Source organism: Vombatus ursinus, unplaced genomic scaffold, assembly GCF_900497805.2.
Source record: "Vombatus ursinus unplaced genomic scaffold, bare-nosed wombat genome assembly UNPS02012602.1, whole genome shotgun sequence".
Lineage (NCBI taxonomy): Eukaryota > Metazoa > Chordata > Mammalia > Diprotodontia > Vombatidae > Vombatus > Vombatus ursinus.
In genome coordinates this window covers 220,763-244,213 of record NW_020952380.1, presented here as the reverse complement: position 1 = coordinate 244,213, position 23,451 = coordinate 220,763, and the positions used below count along the sequence as shown (strand labels likewise).

General features: G+C 34.2%; 1 protein-coding gene across 1 annotated transcript in view; it reads right to left on the bottom strand.

The window, feature by feature from the left end:
- SYNE1 (spectrin repeat containing nuclear envelope protein 1) overlaps nucleotides 1-23,451 on the bottom strand; it is a 552,931-nt gene that overhangs the window by 383,483 nt on the left and 145,997 nt on the right. The window contains exons 8-12 of the mRNA XM_027857999.1: nucleotides 22,353-22,531; nucleotides 17,427-17,623; nucleotides 12,451-12,560; nucleotides 3,997-4,104; nucleotides 1,690-1,827 (exon numbers count right to left, since the gene is read on the bottom strand). Coding sequence (XP_027713800.1) covers nucleotides 1,690-1,827; nucleotides 3,997-4,104; nucleotides 12,451-12,560; nucleotides 17,427-17,623; nucleotides 22,353-22,531 — 732 coding nt within the window. The remainder of the gene's footprint in view (nucleotides 1-1,689; nucleotides 1,828-3,996; nucleotides 4,105-12,450; nucleotides 12,561-17,426; nucleotides 17,624-22,352; nucleotides 22,532-23,451) is intronic.

Here is a 23,451-nt window from a genome sequence, read left to right as displayed (position 1 = left end):
TAAGAGACTTATTAAGGTTGAACTGTTTACATTCCTGCATGGAAAGAGGATATTTATAACTCAAGAGACCTTTGTCAGTATTAGGGTAGTTGGAAGGAAAAAATTATATGCATGCATATGTATATATAGGTATAGATATAGATATAGATTAGATAGATAGATAGTGGGCACAGGGTGAGTTGAAGATGAAGGGATCATATCTGAAGAATAAAATTAAAGGGGGTTGAGAGAGGATTATACTAGGAGAAGCAGAAAGAGAGAGAGAATGGGGTAAATTATCTCACAAAAAAAACAGAAAAGAATAGGCTCTTACAGTAGAGGGGAAACAGGGGATGGTGAGAGGGAATGAGTGAATCTTATTCTCATAGGATTTGGCTCAAGGAAGGAATAACATATACACTCAATTGGATATGGAAATCTGTCTTACCCTACAGGAAAATAGGGGGAGAAGGAGACAAGAGAACAGGGGAATGATAAAGAGGAGGGCAGATTGGGAAAGGGGGTAATCAGAAGCAAACACTTCTGAGGAGGGACAAGGTCAAAAGAAAGAATAGAATAAATGGGGGGCAGGATAGGATTAAGGGAAATAGAGTTAGTTTTTCACAACATGACTACTATGGAACTGTTTTGCATAATTGCACATGTATAACCTATATTGAGTTGCTTACCTTTTCAATGAGGGTGGGTGGGGAGGGAGGAAGGGAGAAAATATGGAACCCAAAGTTTTAAAAACATGTTTAAAAAAATGTTTTCACATGCAACTGAGAAATAAGAAATACAGGAAATGGAGTATAGAAATCTATTCTGCCCTACAGGAAAGTAGAAGTGGAAGGGGATAAGAGAAGGGGGGGAAAGATAGAAGGGAGGGCAGACTAGGGTAAGGGGTATTCAGAATGCATGCCATCTTGGGGTGGGGGGAGGGGTGAGATGGGGTGAAAATTTGAAACTCAAAATCTTGTTGAAGTAAATGCTGAAAACTAAAACAAATAAATTTAAAATAAAAAAACAAGAATTAGAGCTATCTGAAAATGGAATGTCTCATAAAGTAATGAGCTCCCCATCTTCTGAAAGTCTTCAAGCTGAGACCATATGCCTACTTGCTGGTGGTGATGCAGAAGGGAATAATATTTCAAGGGGAGATTGGACACCCTAAAGTGCCTTCAAAATCTAGAATTACAAGAGAAAATTGTTCAAATTACATCAGAAGAGATTAGATTAAGCTCTAGTGATAATTTATTTGCTGTCTGAGTGATTTCAACAGTAGCAACATTATAATAGACTATAGGGAAAGATTGTAGAGGCCCTATTGCTAGAAGTTTTCTTGGATATTCACTTAAGTGAAGATAAAGTTTTACCATCAACAATATCCTCCATTCATTGAATTATATAATCAGAGGGCAAAGAAAAAAAGAGTAGAGGACAAGCAAGGAATATAAGGCAAGACAATTAAAGCTTTAGAATAAACATTCCAAATGACAGGCAGAAAAAAATCAACAAGAAGATATAATATGCATAGCTCTGAGCTGTTAAGCCTTTTTCAAATTGATAAGCCCAACACCAAAAAAGGAAAGCACTCCTCTCTCCATCTCTTAAAGGAAACTTCAAAACCTGATGAAAACCACTGAAGTGACATTAAAAATATACCATAAATAAATGTACACACTACTACGGTAATCTGGGGAAACTTACCCTAGAAGATACTCTGTCCCATGCCTGCTTTACCAGAGCTTGATCAAGTGACAATTTACCATCTCTGCGTTGCGGTTGAATTAAAAGTTCAATCTGCTTCCTCTTCATCTCATACTGAACTCTGAAGTGCTTAAATGACTAAAGGAGAAAAAGCAGGAACAACAGGGTAATAAGTCAAATGAGGAAAACTGGACCATTTTACTCATTTGCATTGATAGGAGAATCAGTCCTTCCTTAATAATATTTTGATACTCTTAATGATCTATGGATTACTCCCTCAGCAACTCTTTTCTGTGGCTTCCATGAATTTTACGCAGAGAATCAAATTAGTATTGCTATAGTCATTTCTGGTCCTCAGATTGCCTCCTCAGCGTAGGATTGACTGAACGCAGCCCACTCTAGTCCATTTAGTGTCATAGAAAGCGTGATGATGTGAATCCTTTTGGAGGACACTGCTAGCATGATGTTTAATATAGAGCATGCATTAACACGGGGACAAAATTTTTCAACGAAGTATTAGACACAGTTAAGATTATTAATAAAATTATTTTATTTTGTTACTTGGTTGAAAATTGGGCATTCAAGAAATGAAACATCTTATATTTTCTAAATTTCACAGAGGTGATCTTTATACAAGATATGGTGTATTGAAGTCAAATTCTTCCCCCCCCACTTAATTGTATTTTATTTTTTTCCAATTATATGCAAAGACAGTTTTCAACTGTCAGAAAAATCAAGCCCAAGGTCACACGGTCAATCAACGATAGGGCCAGGATTTGAACCTAGGACTTCAGTGCTTTATCAACCCCATGTCACTTCCTTGTAAAACTGTTGTAATGAAAAATCAGTGGACTAGGAGTCAAAAGATCTGTGTTTGAGTACTGTATCTGACATTCAGTAAATCAGTCTGACATCGCCTAACTGCAACAACAATAACAACAGTCAATAAATTAATATTGAGTTTGTTATGTGCAAGGCACTGTGCTAATACTTATTGCTATGAGTTATTAAGGAAATCACTTAAACTTTCTAAACCTCATTTTCCTCATCTGTCAAATGACATTGATTATCTACACTCACAGGAATATTATAAGAAAAGCTCAGTTTAAAATATTTTATAACTATGTGATGATGATAATGAAACCAGTATAATAAACAGTATGACTTATCTTTATTCAAAATAGTGATTTGCAAGCTGAGAATTTTTCAAAATGTTCAAATTGATCAGTAAGATGACTGGACTGAATTTAAAAATAAATAGCTAATATTCAAATTGTAAAAACTGAAAATCTGGATAATCAGATAAATCATATCTAAATTTATAGCTTAGATGCTACATAACTTGCCAGAATTTGTCTTTAAGATACTATCTTACATAAAACTGTGAATGAGATATTTCTTGAATGTAAAATTTCAACCAAACTGTGAAATAAAATAAATTTATTAGAAGTAGCTTCAACTATGAGTAAAACACTAAGCTGAAAAACACTGTACATATGGTGATGAATTTATTATATTACACACAAGTAACAGTGTCTCCAAATACGATTTGCAGTATTATTACTATGAAAATGAATGGGTTAAAAATAGGTTGTAATCTGTCAATATTAACTGGAGATGCAGAGAAATGAGTGACCTTTATGCCAAGCTAAAACGGAAACACAAGGTAAGTTCTGTCATCTGCAAAACTGCAATTTCATGCAACTTAATATGGATCATGCAGGCAGTAAATTCATATGATGAACACTGGGTGGTGATAGTGAATAAAAGTTCATTGCACATTTTATCTTCCATTCCCTCCAAGCTAATATCAACTTTCAAAATACCATAAAAGCTATATAAAAATAAATCCTTAGGGGGTTCATTTAACTTTTCATTCAAAGAGTCCTAGGCATTGGAGAATTAAAAGGATGTAGGAAGTATTTGGTACAACTTAGCTTGTGTTATATATATGAATTTGAATTCATTTATATAATGATTTTTGAAGTCATTTTCACATGCTTGAGAAGGTGTATGTATATGTGGTTGTATGCCTGTGCGTGGGCACATATCTCCCTCATTAACCCTAAAGAATTAAAGACTCTTTAAGAATAAGAATTAAACCCACAATTCTCTGTTTAGTGGGGACTTGGTAAATGTTTAACTCTGCAGAGCAAGAAATAGTACAAAGCCTAAACTCACACAGAAGCTTTCCTTAATTGTTTACTTGCCATAATTTAGAAAACTAAACACAGATCCAAGGTTACATATGAACTTTAGTTACAAAAGGCATTTTGTGAATTCAAAAGTTACTTTTCTATTTGTTACCTGATATTTGTCCTGTAAACTTGCTTCAGTCATTTGTGCCCTTGTCATATCTCTTTCAAACTGTTCTATCCAAACTTTTGTTTCTCTTGGCACCAGCTTGTCTTCTCTCTGGAATGAGAAAAATACTTGTTTATTGTTATATAGTTCTAACCTCACAGAAAAAGGCATTTTTTAGCTTATCTTTTTAAACAAAATGGCTAAGTTCATTCTTTCAAAAATCTTATATCATTGCTACTAACAGAATTTGGTCCCAATTTCTTTTCACCTCTTTCTAGCTTATTATCGAGCATAATACCTGACATTTACATTGCAGGCCTAGTGGTGGTATCACTTGGTCAAAGGGCATGCACAGTTTAGTTATTTTTCAGGAATAGTTCCAAATTGCTTTCCAGATTGACTATACCAATTCAGAACTCCACCAATGGTGCATTACCATGATGGTTTTAGAGAAACCTAGGAAGATGTATTGAGTGTTGAAGAGTCTAGTGAGCAGAGCAAGGAGAATAATTTATACAAAAAGAAAAACATTATAAATACAAACAAATGTTTCCAGGGAACCAATACTGAAGCATGCTGCCCATTTCATGATAGAGAGATGATGGATTGAAGATGCAGAGAAAGAGTGAAGGAAATAAGCAGTAATATAGTACCTACTACATGCCACTGTGCTAAATATTGTACAAATATCTCATCTGAGCCTCATAACAACCCTTTGAGGTAGGTACAGTTATTCCTATTTTACAGTTGAGAAAATTAAGGCAAACAGAGGGTAAGTGACTTGGCAAGGGTCACATTGCTAGTAAAATGTGTAAATTCAACTCTTCCTAGCACAGCGCTCTATCCACTGCACCAGAAGTGACATATATAGTTGGACATGGACAACACAGGGACTCACTTTGCTTGAGGATATATATTTTTGCAAGAGTTTTGTTTTCATTCTTTTTTCTAGTTGGGGGGAGGTGGCAGGGGGAAATGTTTATTTTTAAATAGTAAATAAAGTAAAATAAAAATTTTAATTCCCCCCAAAATATAGGTAAATTTGTTCAACAGCCTTCTTATTCTCAATCAAGGCAAAAACACTCCTTTGGGTATTTACCTCTGTCATAGGTCAAATGGAGGAAGCATTCTCTCCATGTGGAGAAATATTTCTGATGCTCCAATTTGTGTTGCTCCTGATTGCCCTGAGGTCCCTCAAATTTTATAAATTTCTTAATAAAAGCCAAAATACACAGTACAAATAATTGAAAGAAGAATGCCTATTGTTTAGATTATAATGTGCAGTTGGTTGGACAGTCCATAGAGCTGGCTGATCAGTACATGCATCATGGATAGCCACTGTAAGAGTCATGATGAACCTGGCCTGGAATTGAATAGAAAGGGGAGGAGAACTGACTATTCACTTATTTTGGAAATAGAACTATGCATTTGAAGACTCTAAACTTCTACCTTAAACGATGGCTCATCTTTTAATATCAACATTCCTATGGTAATACCATAGGAATGTTGTTATTTAGTTTTTTTTTCAGTCATGTCTGACTCTTCATGATCCCATTTTAAGCCTTCTTGACAAAGATACTAAAATGGTTTGCCAATTCCTTCTCCAGCTCATTTTACAGATGAGGAAAATGAGGCAAACAGGGTTAAGTGACTAGCCCAGGGTCACACAGCTAGTAAGTATCTGAGGCCAGATTTGAACTCATGAAGATGAATATCCCTGACTTCAGGCCCAGCATGCTATCCTCTGCACCACCTAACAGCTATATGAAATCAAAACATGAAATAACAGTCTCTAAGGATTTAAAGTTAATCATTTAAGGGCAATGGAAAGACGCATGAGCATAACTAATGAAAAAGTGTACAGTGGAACTGGTAGAAAAGATATCAGTCTTGCTGGAAAAGAGAGTAGCTATTTATGTAAAGTAAGCAAGAAGGAAGTGATAGACAGTCTGGGTGTTTCATTAACATTCAAACAGTGTAGCAAGACCTAAAGGAAGGAAGGTCCCTAGCACACTGGGTAGATGGACACCCTGGGGATAATTTATGAGAGAACATGCACAGGAGTCACACAGGACCAGAAGAAGCTGGTGAGGTAAAAGCTACACCATTAGAGAGAGTGCCAGCATTGATGAGATCACTTATCCATCAAAGTACTGAAAAATACTAAAATATGTGGATATAAGGATTTTGCTCCAAATGACCCCTTTCTTATCTAATTAAAGTTTTCATTGAAAGTTATCTGCACATAAGAAAAAAATAAAGGGGAATCTCCCAGTATTATGAGTTTATCATATAAGGTAAGAAAAGACAAAGCTAAAGTACATGGTGTTACTAATCTCACACTCATGGGTGTTACTACTGACACACTTAGAACCAATGTTTTAGAAGGTAAACTGAAGACGTACTGAGAGCACAGCGATAGTTAGATGTCTTGCTGCTCTGCAGGTAACTAAAATTCTTAGTTTTGAATCCTGAAACATGTTCTATGTTGGATGTACTTATGATTCTTTTGCTAAATCATCAGGAAGAAAAACATTTATTCAAAATAACATATTCTGAATTTTAATTGCAATGCTCAACAGTATTCTCTGCTATTAAAAGTCTTGCCCAATTAAGTCATATTTAGTTCTTTGTAGTTCAAAACAGCACCATGCTAGAAAATCTTAATGGCATTGCTTTGACAAGGGTTCTTAGCCTGGGAGTCTGTGGATAAATGTCAAATAAATAAATACACACACATATTATATATATATTCTTTATTTTATCCAACCTCTGACTGAAATTTAATTTTTTTCAATTATAAATTTTAAAATACATTTTGGGAAAGAGTCAGTAGGCTTAATCAGACTTCCAAAGAGGTCCATGACAAAAAATGGTTAAGAAATCCAAATTTAAAGTATATCCATAACATTATTTTTCTCCTATATATTCTCTCAATTTTGTTTTTTTTTTCAGTTGGGTCTGACTCTCCGTCCCCATTTGGGGTTTTCTTGGCAGAGATAATTGGAATGGTTTGCCATTTCCTTCTCCAGCTCATTTTACAGATGAGGAACTGAGGCAAACAGGATTAAGTGACTTGCCCATGATCACACACCTAGTAACACAGTAAAATGGGTCTTCTTGACTCCAGGACTGACATTCTATCCACCATGCTACCTAGTTGCCTAATTCTCAATTTACACTTTAAATCTCTATCTCTATCCATCTATCTATAGCAGAATATATATTTATTATCTATCATGTTATATATATGCCATATTCAGAACATTTATTTATGTATCGGAAGACCTCTAACCCTAGTTTTGTGATAAGGCATACTAGACCAACATCATATCCTTTATATGCCAAATTAAGAAAAACGAGTCAGTTTATATGTCCATTTATGTATATATTCACATATATATCACTAGATATATAAAATATTAGTTATATAACTCTATAATTAAATCATTTCAAGACTGTTTTTCTTAAAAGTTTTTACTATGCACCTAAATCATTAATCATTCATGAACAACAAATGAATTATATTTTATTATTAAATTATCTAAGTGTTGCATCCCCGGAATTAACACAAGGAGCATTTTTAGTTACCTCAAATTAACATCTGTAATCAGAACTATGCTTATAAGGAAATCAGACAATAAATCACATTTGAGATAATGGTTAAAAAGATATGGAACAAGTGAAAAATAAGTTATTTAGAAATGTCCTACATAAAAGCTCAAATAACTATAGACCTGTTCTCTAATGACAGCAGCTTTAAAGATGTGGTATGATCTAGATACTCTGTTTTTAAGTATTCTCTATACCAGTGGCTTCCAACTGCTTCTAACTATATTCCCTCAAATGTGCTTTTTCTGGTGATCATTGTACCTTCTTTTCTTAAAGTGAAATGCTAGGCTTTAATTTTTAATTTCTCTTTAATACCATGTTCTCATCAATTCCTTGTATAGAAGAAATTAAGCAAAAAATTAAATTGAGTTAAAATCACAATAAATATCTGTCAGCACCAATTTCTGAAATACCCCAGAAGAAATCAAATGCATTTTCCTTTTTTAAGTCACAAATAAAAGGCTAAGTGACTTTACTCTTGGTAACTAAACAATTATTTGGGAAGTAAAGTGGGTGCTTGTTGTGGGGTCTGATGTGGGAGACTACAGCCAATAAAAAAAGCCTCTAAGGCACTATGCATTACATTTCTGCTCACATGCATTAACTGAAGCATCACCTGATTCCCTTTCATATATTGAGAGATTAATTTATTGACCTAGAAAAACTATTAATGTTAGAGATAACAAAACCATAGAGTTTCAGAAAGGGGATAAGCAAGAAAATCAATTCGATAAAAGGAGGCCTTCTAGGAACAGAATTATTACATAAAAGACTGATTTTCTGTATGATGTGGGGATGAGGTTTACACACACCAAGTTCCTTTAAGGTTATTGGACAGACAAGCCAGTGTTCTGTGTGTCTAGATTTAGTGAGCGTGTAAACCACAAACCTAGAATCCAACAATAAGCATTCCTCTCTTATAGCAAAAGAGCCAAACACCGAGCACTATAAAGAGGCCTGATGTAAAAGTATCAATTTCTGTCAGCAGCTGTGCTCACTAAAACCTTCAGCAGCTCCAGTGAGTAAAATCTGCTTTCCCTATCTATTTATGCCATAGGTCCTGTGGGAAAAGTCTTCCTGAAAGGTGGCTGGCAAGAAATAGAATTAGTTCCCTGCAGCAACAGAGTTACATGAACTGAACATGACATGCTGGCTTCACTTAAACAGTTTTAGAAATGCCTGTCAGATGTGAACAACATGCATTCTGTGTAGCCTGATTTTCAGTGATATGAATGTATATACCACATGTCTTTTGTGAGGAATAAGTAAATAAAGATTCCTAAGAATAGCAAATAGATCCAGGTCCAGAGACTGAACTTGAGAACATCTGAGTTTGTGGAGCAAAATTCATATCTTAGCTCCTAAATGTGAGTATATGCCAAAGCTTTGCTCTGAGCCACCTTCTCTTCTCTTTGGAGATGACCTCATCAGCTAGGTGGCAAAGTGGAAACAGTGCTGACCTTGGAGTCAGGAAAACCACCTGAATTCAAATCCAGTTTTAGACATTTAAGTAGTTCTATGACCATGAGCAACTTGCTTATTCTTTCAGTCTGAGTTTCCTCATCTGTAAAATGGACATGATAATAACACCTACCTCCTAGGGATTTTGTGAAGATGAAATGAGGTAATATTTGTAAAGCACTCTTCAAACCCTAAAATGTGATATAAATACTGGCTATGATTATTATGACTATCTATGCAGATGACTCAGATCTGTAAACCTATCTCTAAGTTTCTTTTCTGAGCTCCATTCTTGCATCAATGACTGCCTATCAAACCTTTTGACCTAGATGTCCTGTAAGCATTCAAATGCATCATTTCCAAAACTTAACTCACTGCCTTTTCTCCCAAATCTAGACCTCTTAAAAACTTCCTTATTTCTGGGAAGGACATCTTGTCATCATTCGGTTACCTAGATTCACAACCTTGATTTCTTATTCTCCTTCACCTTACATATGAAATCAATTGCCAAATATCAACCCTTCCTCTCCAAATATCTCATATCTGGACCTCATTGCCTCTTTGCATCAGCCTCCTAACTGGGTTAGGAAGTGCCCTGAACTTGAATCTCTCTCCCCTGCAATATAAATATATCCTCCACACACCTCTGAAAGTGATTTTTCTAAAGCAGATATGACAGTATAATTGTCTTGCTCAAAAAACTTCTGGCACATTCAAAGTCCCTCATAGCCTTGGTTCCAACTTAATTTTCTAGGAACACATTCCTTTACTCTTAACTCTCTCTCAGAATCCTAGCTTTCTAAAAATTCAGTTCAAACATGACCTCACACATGAGATCTTTCTGATCCCCTGAGGGGCTTGTGTCTCTATAAAAGAAAAAATAATCTAAGGTCTATTTTGTAGGTATTTTTATTTACTTACATTGTATATACTTAGATATGTATATATTATCTCTGCTGATAGAATGCAAGTTCCTTGAGAACAAGTATTAGTTTATTTTTGCCTTCATATCCCAAGCACCTAGCACATAGGAGTCACTTAATAAATACTGGTTAATTGATTAATATCTTAATTTTCACATTAGAAAATTTAGATGCTTTTTTTCCTAATGCTTCACTAGAACTGCTTTTTTTTTCAACTGAAATAATTGTATTGTATTTATCCATCCAATGTTATATAGCTGTTAAATCACTGCAATATTGTATATTGGCAAACATTTATCATGCTTCCTTGAGCTTTTCCTTTGTTGATTGAATCAGTCCACTTCCTTCAGGCTCTGGTCTGAAAACATGCCTCATAAACCTAGGATCACTCTTGTTATCCTCTTCTGCAAACTTAAAAAATGATTGACATACTGTGAATTTATTAAATGACTGACATACATCTTTAAATTATATGTTTTAAACAGAGATGAGTATTTTTAGTTTGGCCTTGGCCAATGATGAACGAGAAGCAGATCACTTCACAGCTCTTACAAATCCTCTTAATATATCTCCCTATGTTCTTTGGCCTATTTAATAGGGAACTGATTCGCTGTTTGCTTACAGTCTATTCTGAGCACTAATACTTTATCTCCAGCATCAGACTTGACCATAGTATAAAATGTAAATATTAATTGAAATTTTAAAAGGTTGGAGTTATAGGGAAAGTTATAGTGTTCCACCTAAATAATTATGTTATTTTTTGAAGAATATAAATTGGGGATTCAAATGAGTAAAATACTAACACAACACATATAACATAACAGATTGCTTGCTGTCTTGGGGAGAGGGAAGGGAATGGGGGGGGAGAAAAATCTGGAACTCTTAATTTTACAAAAATGAATGTTGAAAACTATCTTTACTTGTAAGTGGAGAAAAATAATATTAAGGAAAAAATACTAATACAACTGTTTTTAAAAAAAGAAGATAGTCTACCAACCTGAAAGATACAAATAGAAACAGTATTTCCTATAATTGGTATGGTCCTCTAAATGTTCCTTGCATGTAGATGATATTCTACCAATTATATCAAACCCTAAAACCTTTCAGGCTAACTCAATGAGATCCATAATTACTCAAAAAAGGTAAAAGTAGTAATCCATACAGGAAAAATAAATGCATGAAAAATGCCTATTGTTGTTGGGTTAGTACATCAGTATCTTTATTTGGGACAGATACTATATACAGATAATGAGCTGGACCCAGAATTCAATATTAATAAGAGAACAGGAACAAAAGCTTTGGGGAGGCTTCACAGTACTTTTTTTTTTAATTCCAAGCTGTTTCCTCTATAAGAATCCATCTGATCACTACAAACAGCACAATTTCCAAAGGTGCAAATGACGAAAGGGTAATAAAATGCATATTAGAGTAAATAAGCTTATTGTAAGTAAGCAAGCTTGTTTCCAGCCCTATCATCAATAAGTGGAATAGTGAAGCTGTTTTAGGAAATATATAATCTGAAAAGTAGATGAGCCAAGGGTACAGGTAAGAAAACAAAGAGATAGCCTGAGTGATTGGTACTAGGATTGATCACAGTTGTTTTCTATGAGCTGTGTCATCCTTAATATTCAAAATCTAAAAATCGATTCCACAAATTTAAAGAGAATTAATTTCATATGCAATTATTTTTAGGGTTGTAATCAAGATCTTGGTTGGTAAACAGCAACATTACATCATTTACATTACCAAATCATCAAAATTCCAATGCTGTTATTTTTTCCTAGAAATATGATTTCCTTTACGGGGTTCTCTCTTTTCTTCCTCATTCACAATCAAGAAGCCTTTTTCTTTGGAGCCAAATTGTTTCACCCTACCCTCTTTGTTTCCCTCTATTCTTTATTCAGTTATGATTTAATTACATTCAACTGCTATTTTATTAGAATGTTTTAAAAAATGAAACCATATATTACACAGTTTTGCTTAAAATACACACGCATACACACACATATGAGGAGAGCTAGCTGGTGCACTAGACCAGGAACATTGAGCCAGGAGTCAGAAAGATGTGAGTTCAAAGCTGGCTTCAGACACTTACTAGCTGTGTGACCCTGGGCAAGTCACTTAACCCCGTTTGCCTCAGTTTCCTTATCTGTAAAATAAGCTGGAGAAGAAAATGGCTAAACACTCCAGTATTTTTGCCAAGAAAACCCCAAAAGGTGGGGTCACAAAGACATGGACATGACTGAAAAATGACTGAACAACAACACATACATATATACATATATGTATAAAATACATATGAATAAATAACACACATATCTAACAATATATACATATATGTATATAAATATATGTTTAAGATACATATATGATATATGGGTATAAGATATATATGTGTGTACATATATGTACAAGCTACACACACATATATATTTTATACATTTTTTAACAAAATACCTACATCATTTTCTTGTTCATCAGTGCCTGTGTTATGAACATCAGGATAATATTTCAGAAACTGGGCTACATAAGTCATAATAGACTTCTCATCTGGTTTATCCACATCCACATCTGGAAAAACACAAAACAAACATAAATAGTTAATCAGTAGTAACACTTTCAAGGGAATGATGGCTTTAATTGATTTCCACACACAAAATATAATAAAAAGTGATATGTTGTAAAAACAAACTTATTTTACTAAAATCACTTACCTATACACATATTATAATAAAAACTAGAGGTTTAAATGCAGAAAAACATACTATTGCTCATCTAGCTTGTTTTTTTTTGAACCAATTCAGTGTATCTAAGACAATTTGGAAAGGCCATGACTTGAAAATAACTGAATATTTAAGGGGTAAAATGCAAAAAAGGAATATTTGGGCATGTGATGAATGTCCTATTTAAATACTTCTCAGAATCGTGAGCATTAGGAATCTGATATTCTCTATGCTTGTACTTTTGCCTAATTACTAAAGTATAAATCGTTTGTAAGCCTCAGATCTAGATTTTAAAAATGCTGCACTTAAAACAATTTCAGCCAAAGGACTGAAGGAAAAATTGTTGCAACACATGTGTAGTCTTAATCTTTTATTTTCAGACAAAAACCTGAAATTCCTATAGTGGTCCCCATTCATGATTTTACCTAATTCCATTTTCAGGAAGTTAACCACAATGAGATCTGGGCTCTACTATACTCTCTGGAGCTGGGAGAGGAAGACTCGGTTATGGCAAGTCCTTGAACCAAGTCAACTTATTGAAACCTGGGAAAAACTCCCTGGTTGTCTAGTAGTATAATGGAAACTTCTCAAGTGGCAAATAATCCACCCTTTGCCCAGAAGTCAGAGAGAAGTCACTGGGGACTCAGACTTTGAAGGAGGTAGCTACAGCTGCCTATCCTGGAAAGTCCCCAAGGTATCTCTGCAGTTCTACATTTAGGACTTAATTTCCCACTCTCCTTTTACGACTATTAAAAGATCAATAATTCACAAATCTCTTGAGTAAAGTGCCATTTTAAGTAAAACTAATGCTTTACTTGGAGAATCATCCCAAGGACCCTTTGATTCAATTTGTAAGCACCTAGTGACATAATTATTTCTAAAAGGCAATTATCTGGGTTAGGGAAAGAGTGGACAGTGAGATTAGGAAAAAAGTAGACTACAGTCTTTAAGAATTTTGAAATCTTTTAAAAAAATCTCTTCACTCAACACATATTGCTCTAATTATATTCATTAAAAACGGTCGTTGATGTTGACAAAAATGTACTCTATTATTAATATCTGTAAATTCCTTTTTATATCCTGAGTGTGACATAATGAAAGGTCTTTTTCTCACTGTATCATTCCTCTTAAAACAATTCTGTGGTTGTCACTGAGACCTCCAATCCCTCCACATTTCCAGTCTATCACTCCTGCTCTTCATTTCTTTCTTCCCTTCACAGTCTTGACCTTGTGTTTGAAGAGTTAAATTACATGCAATCTTGTATCCTTGAATCCCATGTCCCCTCATTCTATTTCCATTTATGTTTAACAAAACTCCAACCTTGGCTTAACCTCACCACGTGCCTTCTCTACTCTTATTAATGAGCCATTTGAACACGAACATTCTGTTCTAATGTACTACTTGAGCATTGCTGGAGGAAATCAGTAAAACATACTGCCAGAGTCCACTACGATTTATTTCAAAGGTTCTTGCAGTTGCACAAAAATCTTTTTGTTCTTCCCTGATTGATTATCACACTTCTAGCATTGTTATAATACACTTTTTCTTCTTTCATCAAGGTCCTATATAACATTTTCTCACTTCCTTGTCAGCAGAGGATTTCATCTCCTACTTTAATGAGGAAATAATGGTCATTTCACTTGAGCTCCATCTTCTCCTGTATTTCATAACTCAAAACATCTCTACATTATCCCTCACTCTCTCCTGCTTCCACTTAGGCTCTGACAAAGATTTGGTCCTTTTTTCAAGGCATAAAGTTGTAATTATGTCTGTGATCCCATCCATCACTTTTTATCTTCTCAGGAGCTTATATCCTTAATGATTTTCCTGCCTCTGTCTTTAGTATTTTCTCATTATTGGCAGTTAGGTGGCTCAGTGGACAGAGTACTGGGCCTGGTGTCAGGAAGACCTGAGTTCTAATCCAGCCTCAGACACTTACTAGCTGTATGACCGTGGACAATTCATTAACCTCTGCCTTGATCCACAGAAGAAGGAAATGGCAAAGCACTCCGGTATTTTTTCCATGAAAACTCCATGGACAGTATTAGGATGCTATGGTGAATGGGGTCACAAAGAGTAAGACACGACTAAACAATAACAATATTGTTGGCTCCTTCCCTGCTGCATACAAACATGCCCAGTCTCTACCACCCTTAAAAAAAAAACACTTCACTTGACTCTACCATCCCTTCAAATATTCATTATCCATCTTTTTTGCCTTTCACAAATTATATTCTGATGCAATCATTCCTCTATTCCTACTCTTCAACCCCTTGCAACCTGGCTTCCAACATTTACCTGCTAAATTCAATTACCTTTACTCATTCCTTATTCCCTTTGACCCCTTTTATGATTTTGGCATTGTTGACTAGCCTTCTTCCTGGATATTTATTACTCTCTTGGCTTCTATAATACTGTTTCCCTTATTCCTTGCTCTCTATATGATTACTCTTCCATCTCATTTGCTGGTTCATCAGCGGTTTCTCATCTAATGAATTATAGACATGCCCCCATGATTCTATCCTAAATTCCCTTCTCTTCTTTCTCTATACACCCTCCTAAAGTGATCCCAACATCTCCTTAGACTAAATTATCATGTCATTGTGAAATGATCCAACCATTCTGGAGAGCAATTTGGAACTATGCCCAAAGGGCTATAAAAGTGTGCATAACTTTTGACCCAGCAATAGCATTTCTAGGGCTATATCCCAGAGAGATCACACAAATGGGAAAAGGTCCCACGTGTACAAAAATATTTAGATCAACTCTTTTTGTGGTGGCAAAGAATTGAAAATTGAGAGGATGCCCATCAATTGGGGAATGGCTGAACAAGTTGTGGTATATGAATGTAATGGAATACTATTTTGCTATAAGAAATGATGAACAGGCTGACTTCAGAAAAAACTGGAAAGACTTGTATGGTCTGAGGCTGAGTGAAGTGAGCAGAACCTGGAGAACATTGTATGTTGTGCAATGACTAATACTGATAAACTTAACCCTTCTCAGCAACACAAGGATTGAAGACATCTCCAAAGGCCTTATGATGGAAAATGCTATCCACAAAGAAGAAAGAACTATGGAGTTGGAATGCAGATTGAAGCATATGATTTGCTATTTTTTTTCTTCTGTTGTGTTTTGTTTCCTCTTTCTGGTAGTTCCTCCTATTGGTTTTAATTCTTATAACATCACTAATGTGAAAATATGTTTAATAGGAATGTATATGTATAGCCTATATGAGATTGTGCATTGTCTTGGGGAGGGAGGTGGGGAGGGAGGGGGAGAAAAATTTAAAATTCAAAGGTTTATGGGAGTGATTGTTGATAATTCAAAATAAATTAATTACAAAAAATAAATTAATTAACTAAAAAATAAATAAATTATCGTGGCTAGGAAGATGATTCCCAGATCTAAATACCCAACCCTAGTATTTCTCACTTCCAGTCCTACATCACAAACTGCCTTTTGGTCATCTCCTTTCAGAAGTCATGTCACTATATCAAACTTAACTTTTCTAAAATGTAATTTGCTATCTGGCTCCCATTTTCTTTTCCTAAACTATTTCATCTTACCCATTTTTCTGCACTCTACCTTTCACATGTACTGTTTTAACTATCTTCTGAACTTGACATTCCAGCTTCCATCCCTTTGCCTTTCCACATGCTATCTGTTAAGCCAGGAATTAATTAACTCCACCTCTTGAAATCTCTAGCTTCTTTCTTTCTTTATTCCTTTTTTTTCTTTTTTACTTAATAGTATTTTATTTTTCCAATTACATGTAGAGATAGCTTCCAACATTCATTTATGTAAGATTTTTGAGTTCCAAATTTTTGTCCATCCCTCCCTTCCTTCCCACCTCTCCAAGAGAGCCAGCAATCTGATAATAGGTTATACATGTATAATCATGTTAAACATATTTCCATATTAGTCATGTTGTGAAAGAAGAATCAGAGCAAAAGGGAAAAATCATGAGAAACAAAAAACACAACAAAAGTGAAAATAGTATGCTTTGATCTACATTCAGACGCCATAATTCTTTCTCTGGATGTGGTTAGCATTTTCCATAACGAGTCTTTTGGATTTTCTTGGATCATTGTATTGCTGAGAAGAGCTAAGTCTATCATACTTGATAGCACATATTGCTGTCTATATAGCACAATGTTGCTGGTGTCTAGCTTCTTTCAAAGATCAGTTCAGGTGCTATTCCATATGTAAAGTCTTCCCTTATTCTCTCTCCCCTAGTGGTTGGTGCACTCTACAGACTTGAATTATCTTGTATTCATGTACCTGTATGACTGCTATACCTCTTCCCACTCTGCACAGTAAAGTAAGGACTACATTTTTTGTCTTTATATCCTCAGTGCTTATCACATTGTCTTACATATAACAGAGGTTTAATAAATGATTGTTGAATTGAATTTTAAATGTACAAATTATTAAAGGAGTGTTTTGATGACTCAATTCTCTTACAGAAGATCATAACTTAAAAGCAGTCACCTAGAGTCCTAGAAACACCAGGCTTAACATGTTTTATTAATAATTAGCACAGTACTTTAAAGTTTGCAAAGCACTTTACATGTGATCTTGTTTTATTTATACTCATTCTTTTTTGGTAAGAAAAGGATCAAGTATTTGTACTACTGAAGTGTTTATCAGAGACTGTAACTGCATGATGCCAATCAATTTACAATGGTAGGACAGAGAAGCCCAACATACCTTCAGGATCTAGGAGTCTTGGGATTCCTAATTCTGTTTCAGCAATGGTGAAAGCCTCTTCTAAGTTCTCCCTGTTAGGTCTTCCTTTCACTTTCTCCAAGTCCACTAGTTCTGGCCGAATAGCATGAATAACTGAATGAAATGCCACACCACTTCTCCAACTTCGTCCGAAATCTTTTACTTCTATCCCAACCTGCCTTGATATGTTTAAGTAAAAAGGACAAAGAAGAAGAAGGAGGGGGGAAATAACATAAAAGAATGAAAAGGGAAAGGAAATGAAGAGGAGAGAAAGGGAAGGGAGAGGAAAGGAGAAAGAAAAAAGGAAAAGAAAAGGGAAAGGAAGGAAAGAAGAAATTTGTTGGTCCATTTATATGGATATACACTAGCATTTTGAACAACAGACAATAGTTAATACTGTTTCATGCAAGTACTTTATTCTTCAATGTAAATAATGTGCAGATAAAAAGATCATTCTAGTTTCATAAATACTAAAATGTAGATTTTTTTAAAAATAATTATTTTTCCAAGACAATAAAAATCAAATTCCTGCATTTAGGGTATATTTTATTTGATTTTCCATCAGTTTAATTACAAGTTTAGAACTATATTTTCATAATATCTGTTTTTATTTGCTCATTTGTTGTTGTTTTAAAGAAAAAACCTTGGTTAATGAAAAGAAAGTTGGGCAAAGAAGCTAAGGAAATATGAATATAGGAAGGGGAGGCAAAAATACTCCAAATTAGGGTAAGTCTCCATCATATAATTTGCTAAGAAAGCAGTGCCTATCCAGTATTCCCTGAAGAAAATAAACTTCCTAAGATAAGCAAAATATGTTTATGAAGTAGCATCACCAATATTTTAATAAGCACGATTGCTGCCTCCCCTTTCAAGGTTAAAATCATGGAAAGGTATGCATGTTTTCCTAAAAAATACTGTAATTTCATGAAACCTTTATGCAACTCCTCTTTTAGCACTGCCTTCAGAGATTGTCACATATTTTTGAATCTCTTCAAAGGTAGCAAATCTTTATCCTTTGAGGGTGAATTTGACTTTTGGAAATAGTAAAAAAAAAATCATTTAGAGTCCAAATCTATTAGGTAAAATAAAAGGCTTCTTTTTTATTATTGTTGATGTTCTAAAAAAAGGAATTAAATAACATGACTGTTTCAGTTTCTTGGTGGTTCATAAACCACCAAGGGCAATTCCCAACAAAAGTGTTGAAAAATGTTTTGAGCAATAGCACAATCACTGGAATAAGTCCTAAACTAATGTCCTGCAGCCAGCTTTAAAGGATCACACTATTTAGAGCAAATTAATCTTGGTACATTTGTCTATTTTAAAATTGGTCTAATTATTATATAGTTACACCTTATTTACATTTAGTATAAGATTACCTCTTCCTGAACTAGATTCTCCAATTTTTCTTTTCACTGCAAGTCTAAATATGTGATGACTACAATCATTATAAGAATAACTTGCTTCATAAAAATTTTCCTGAAATTCAGCAAAATTGAAGTTGAAATACGATGTGAATATTCCACCTTAAACAGTGTTTAGCCAATGTATGCAAAAGATATTAAAATTATTTGTGCTGAAAATATTTCTCTCTTCAATGAATTTATTTTTTAAGTCTACACATAAATAAAAGTTGCTTTCAATAAACTGGAAGCATACCAGCATTAACCTCTGCTGTAGTGTTTTGGTCCAAACTTTAAAGTTTATTGAGTTTTTACTTCACATAAGGAATTTTACCATTTATTATAGTAAGTAACCTGAAGGCATAGTTTATTACCACATATCTCATATAGAAGAGCAGAACTTCAGTGTAATTTATTTGTTTGTTTGTTTGTTCTCTTTATTTAACCATTCATTCATGAGTTTCCCATATGTTTTCTGATTCTACTGAATTACATCAAATTAAAACTCTCAAAACCACCACTTTTCTTCATTGCCCTACACTAACTCCCTGAGCTTCTCTGAACTTAGTTAGCCTAGACAACAAACAGAAATGGATCCACACTTAGACTGTCTCACTTGGTAAAGCCTTCTTGAGTGTAAACTAAATTGGCATAGGTTTTAAGCCCTCAATTTAAACTCCAAAATATTCTATAATGAGGCTTCTGAGAAGAACTCTGGCAAAGTCTATTCATTATAAATCATAACATTTCCTCTATGTTGCATTCCAAATGGCAGGGAATGTTCTCTTCTTGAGAGTTTTTTTGTTTTCATTTTTAAAGGTATTTAGGTTCTAAAACTTTTCTGTAAGATTTTAGTTTGTTAAAAAAAACTTTATGAAAAGGTTTCTCTATATTTATGATTATGTCATTCTAGGATTTGGTTTCTAGAACTGATACGAGTGAATATGCAATTATGAATTCTCATTTATATTGTTTGGCTAAATTATGGAATAGATAATTATATGTAATTTACATAATATTATATATATATTAGTGCTTCAACAAAGACATTATACTTTTTCTACTCTAGCAGGAGTTTTTTGTGTGCCATGGACCCCATTGGTCATTTGGTGAAGTCTATGAACTCCTTCTAAGAATAACATTTTTAAATACAAAAAATAAAATACATAGTATTACAAAAGAAACCAATTATGTTGAAATAGTTATAAAATATATTTTAAAAATGCATGGACCTCAGGCTTACAGTCTCTATACTATAATAAGGCAGCACAAGATTGAGAGTCCAGGTGCAAATGTCTCGTATCATTTTGTCTTTCTTTTGTACTTCTATATACAACAGTTTGTGTATATCCTACTGCCACCACCCCATAAAATTGTAAGCTCTTTTAAGGCAGGAATTATATTTTATTTTTGCTTTTCTATCACCTAACACAGTGCCTTGCACAGTTGAATTTGAAGTTTTTGGAATAGCTCAGTATTAGGACATATTTCTATTACCATATTATTATTTTCAGATTTTTATAGAAATCATACTTTATTTCTACTGATTCATTAACTAATCATTAAAGCCATCTTCCTTCTCCACAGACTTTCCATTCCATTTGTAAATTTGATGTGACACATTTACAAAACAACCACTTACTACAGCGATTCACAGTGATTAGTGTGCCCTGCATAACAGACAATTCTAAAATGTTACATATCCCTTTGTTAGAATAATAAAATGAAAAATACTCAGTCCTCAAGTAACAAGAAAGATGCACAGATCAGGTAGAAAAATGCTAATTTGACACCACAAAAATATGAGAGTTACAGGAGTGACTTAGAACTAATCACACATCATAACTTGGCACATAACTGAAGCCTAACGGAATATGGGAGAGACAACAGAAAATGAAGGACTGCTCTGACAGCATTAAATTGAGGGTTGGTATCTCAAATTGATGAAACTCTAAATGCTGATCCATTTACTTGGTATTCACATAATTTAATGCTGTATGAAGCAATGTACAAAGGCAACACTATTGATTACATATACCATATTAAGACAGATTGGAAAACCATCACAAGACTGTGCAGGCATGGCAAGTATATTCCAGTGTCCACTTACCAGGCCCTTCTGCTCCTCCTGCACAGTTAAGATTTAATATGTACATATTAGTAACAGCTAGATTATTATAGATTGGATGAAACATAAGGTTTTTTTAAATTAGAAACCACCTCAGAGTGTTCATTTTAGAAATAGTTTTTTATGTTAATATGTGCTACAGAAATGTTAGTTACCACAAAATCCAGAAAATTTAACTTCTTATGACAACACATTATTCACATTCTGCTTTTATATAACTCATTTGAACTGAAGCTTCCAGAACATTCTGAGAATGAAACTCTTAATGTTCAAAATATCCTAACATTATTAATCTAAAACTAGAAAGAACCTTAATTTCATTTTGTCTAACCCCTCATTTTATAAATGAAGAAACTGAAGTCCAGGAAGGCTAAGTAGCTTGCCTAAAACACATGAGTAGCAAGTACCAGAGGTAGGATTCTGATTCCAGATGCATCTTTCCATTGCATCATGTTTCTCAAGTCCAAAGTAGAGTGGGTATTTTATTCAAGGAACAATACTTTTTTATTTTTACCTTTAATTCACAGATATAGAAAAAAGGAATTTCAACTACCACAAAATAAGGTAGAGAATAAGGCATTTTCCTTCTGATAATCTAAACAAACAAAAAAAAAAACATGCATTCTACTTGAACCTGAAATATTCAGACAATTGAACCAAAAATGTTTTTTGGTGTCCTTTCCTCTTGAGTTATTAGAATGATAAGCCCCTCATTTGATTTTACCTGATAAGATAACCATTTGTAATATTTGTTATTTTTTTCTAGAGTTCCAGGAGAACTCCATTCTTTTCTTTTTTCAAGCATGCAGTTGTGCTATGCCTCCATAAACACTGATAACAAACAGTGAATCTTCATCCCCCAAAAACATAAAAATGAGCATTACAATGAAATTTACAAGCAAAGTAAAAAAAAAAAAACATAGGAAGAAAAGAAAATCCTAGTCACTGAAAAAGATATATGAAACAGCAAAGAACTCAGTTTTTATTAAAAAGCTGAACTTCAGATCATTTGCCTAAAAGGAAATGAAAATCATGAAGAGGTATTGGACAGTTTTGAAGCTATGAATTGATTCTGAAATGATTAATTGTAAAGACAAAAATATCAGCCACAATAACTTAAAATAGAAGTCATAATTCTTTCTATCAATTAAGAAAAGCATGAATTTTAATTCCCTTAATGGCTCTTATACAAGAAGAAGCATGAAGAAACAGGCTTAGACTTCTTATTAAACATCCCCCTTTTCAATAACAAAGCAAAGTGATCAACAGGAAAGCCCCTCAGACATTTCTTGGAGCTTTAGCCTAAACAGAAACAAAACCTCAGTGATTCATCCTGCTTCATCTAGGATCAGAATTGAAATGGAATCAGGAGGCACTTACTTTGCTGCTGTGTACTGCACCCATTTTAATAGAGCCTTCTTCGCATTCCCTTGGGCCTTGGTCACCACCTTCCGTTTGTTTGGTGGACTGGCAGTTTCTGAGCTGAGGACACTGTCCATAGAAGATGTACTACTGGACAGGGACTGGAGTTGTGGAAGGTTGCTTGTCAACTCTTCAATCTGTTCATGAATGAACAAACCCAGTTACAGTATAAATACTGGCACTGTAGTTCCCTGGTGGACATTTTGCATTTGAGTGCTAAGTGTGCTGTCAATGAATTATAAAAGAAATATAATCAATTAGGACTTTCATTAAAGGAATTATAATGCAAAACACTCATAATGATCTAATAATAATACATTATCTGAAATGCTGAAGTATTACAAAAATATAGAATTTCAGAGCAGGAAGGCATCCCATGCACCAAATAACCCAATGTGCCTAATTAAAACAGATAATGAAATGGAAGCCAACAGAAGAAAAAGGATTTGTGTGTCATCATTCAGTTTAGCTGATGACAGAGCTAGATTCCACAATTCACCTTACAACCTTTCCTATTCCTATTATTAATTTGTACAATTGTACTTTAGGGTACAAATTACTGTTTAGATAATGTAATTTATTATTCATGATGTATATCACTGATGTTGCCTGGCTTTTGGAAAATGTAGTTTATAAATGAAACATTTAAAAAAATTTATCTCCAAGTTATTTTGCCTCAGATGTGCATACATACAAAACAAATGAGATGTGAACAAAATAATTAAGTTTCATATGTCTGTTCTTCTGTACCGAATGTTGTTGTTGGTACAGTGTTTTGGGGGAAGAGGATGAATTATTTCCTCTTCCACATCTATAAGAACCCTAGTAACTAGTTAAATGATAATCTTCTACCTTGAAGAGAGTTATTCTTTAAAAAAATATATCTTCTAATTGTTGCCTTATCTGGCCTCCACTCCCACCCTTCTACCTCCAATTCTAGCCTTCTTTCTGTAGAGATTCAACCTTGTACTGGAACAATACTCATCCCAGTGTGCTCCCTCTTTTCTTTCCAACCATTAGTTTGAGGGTCTTGTGTCAACACACAGTTGGACCTGGG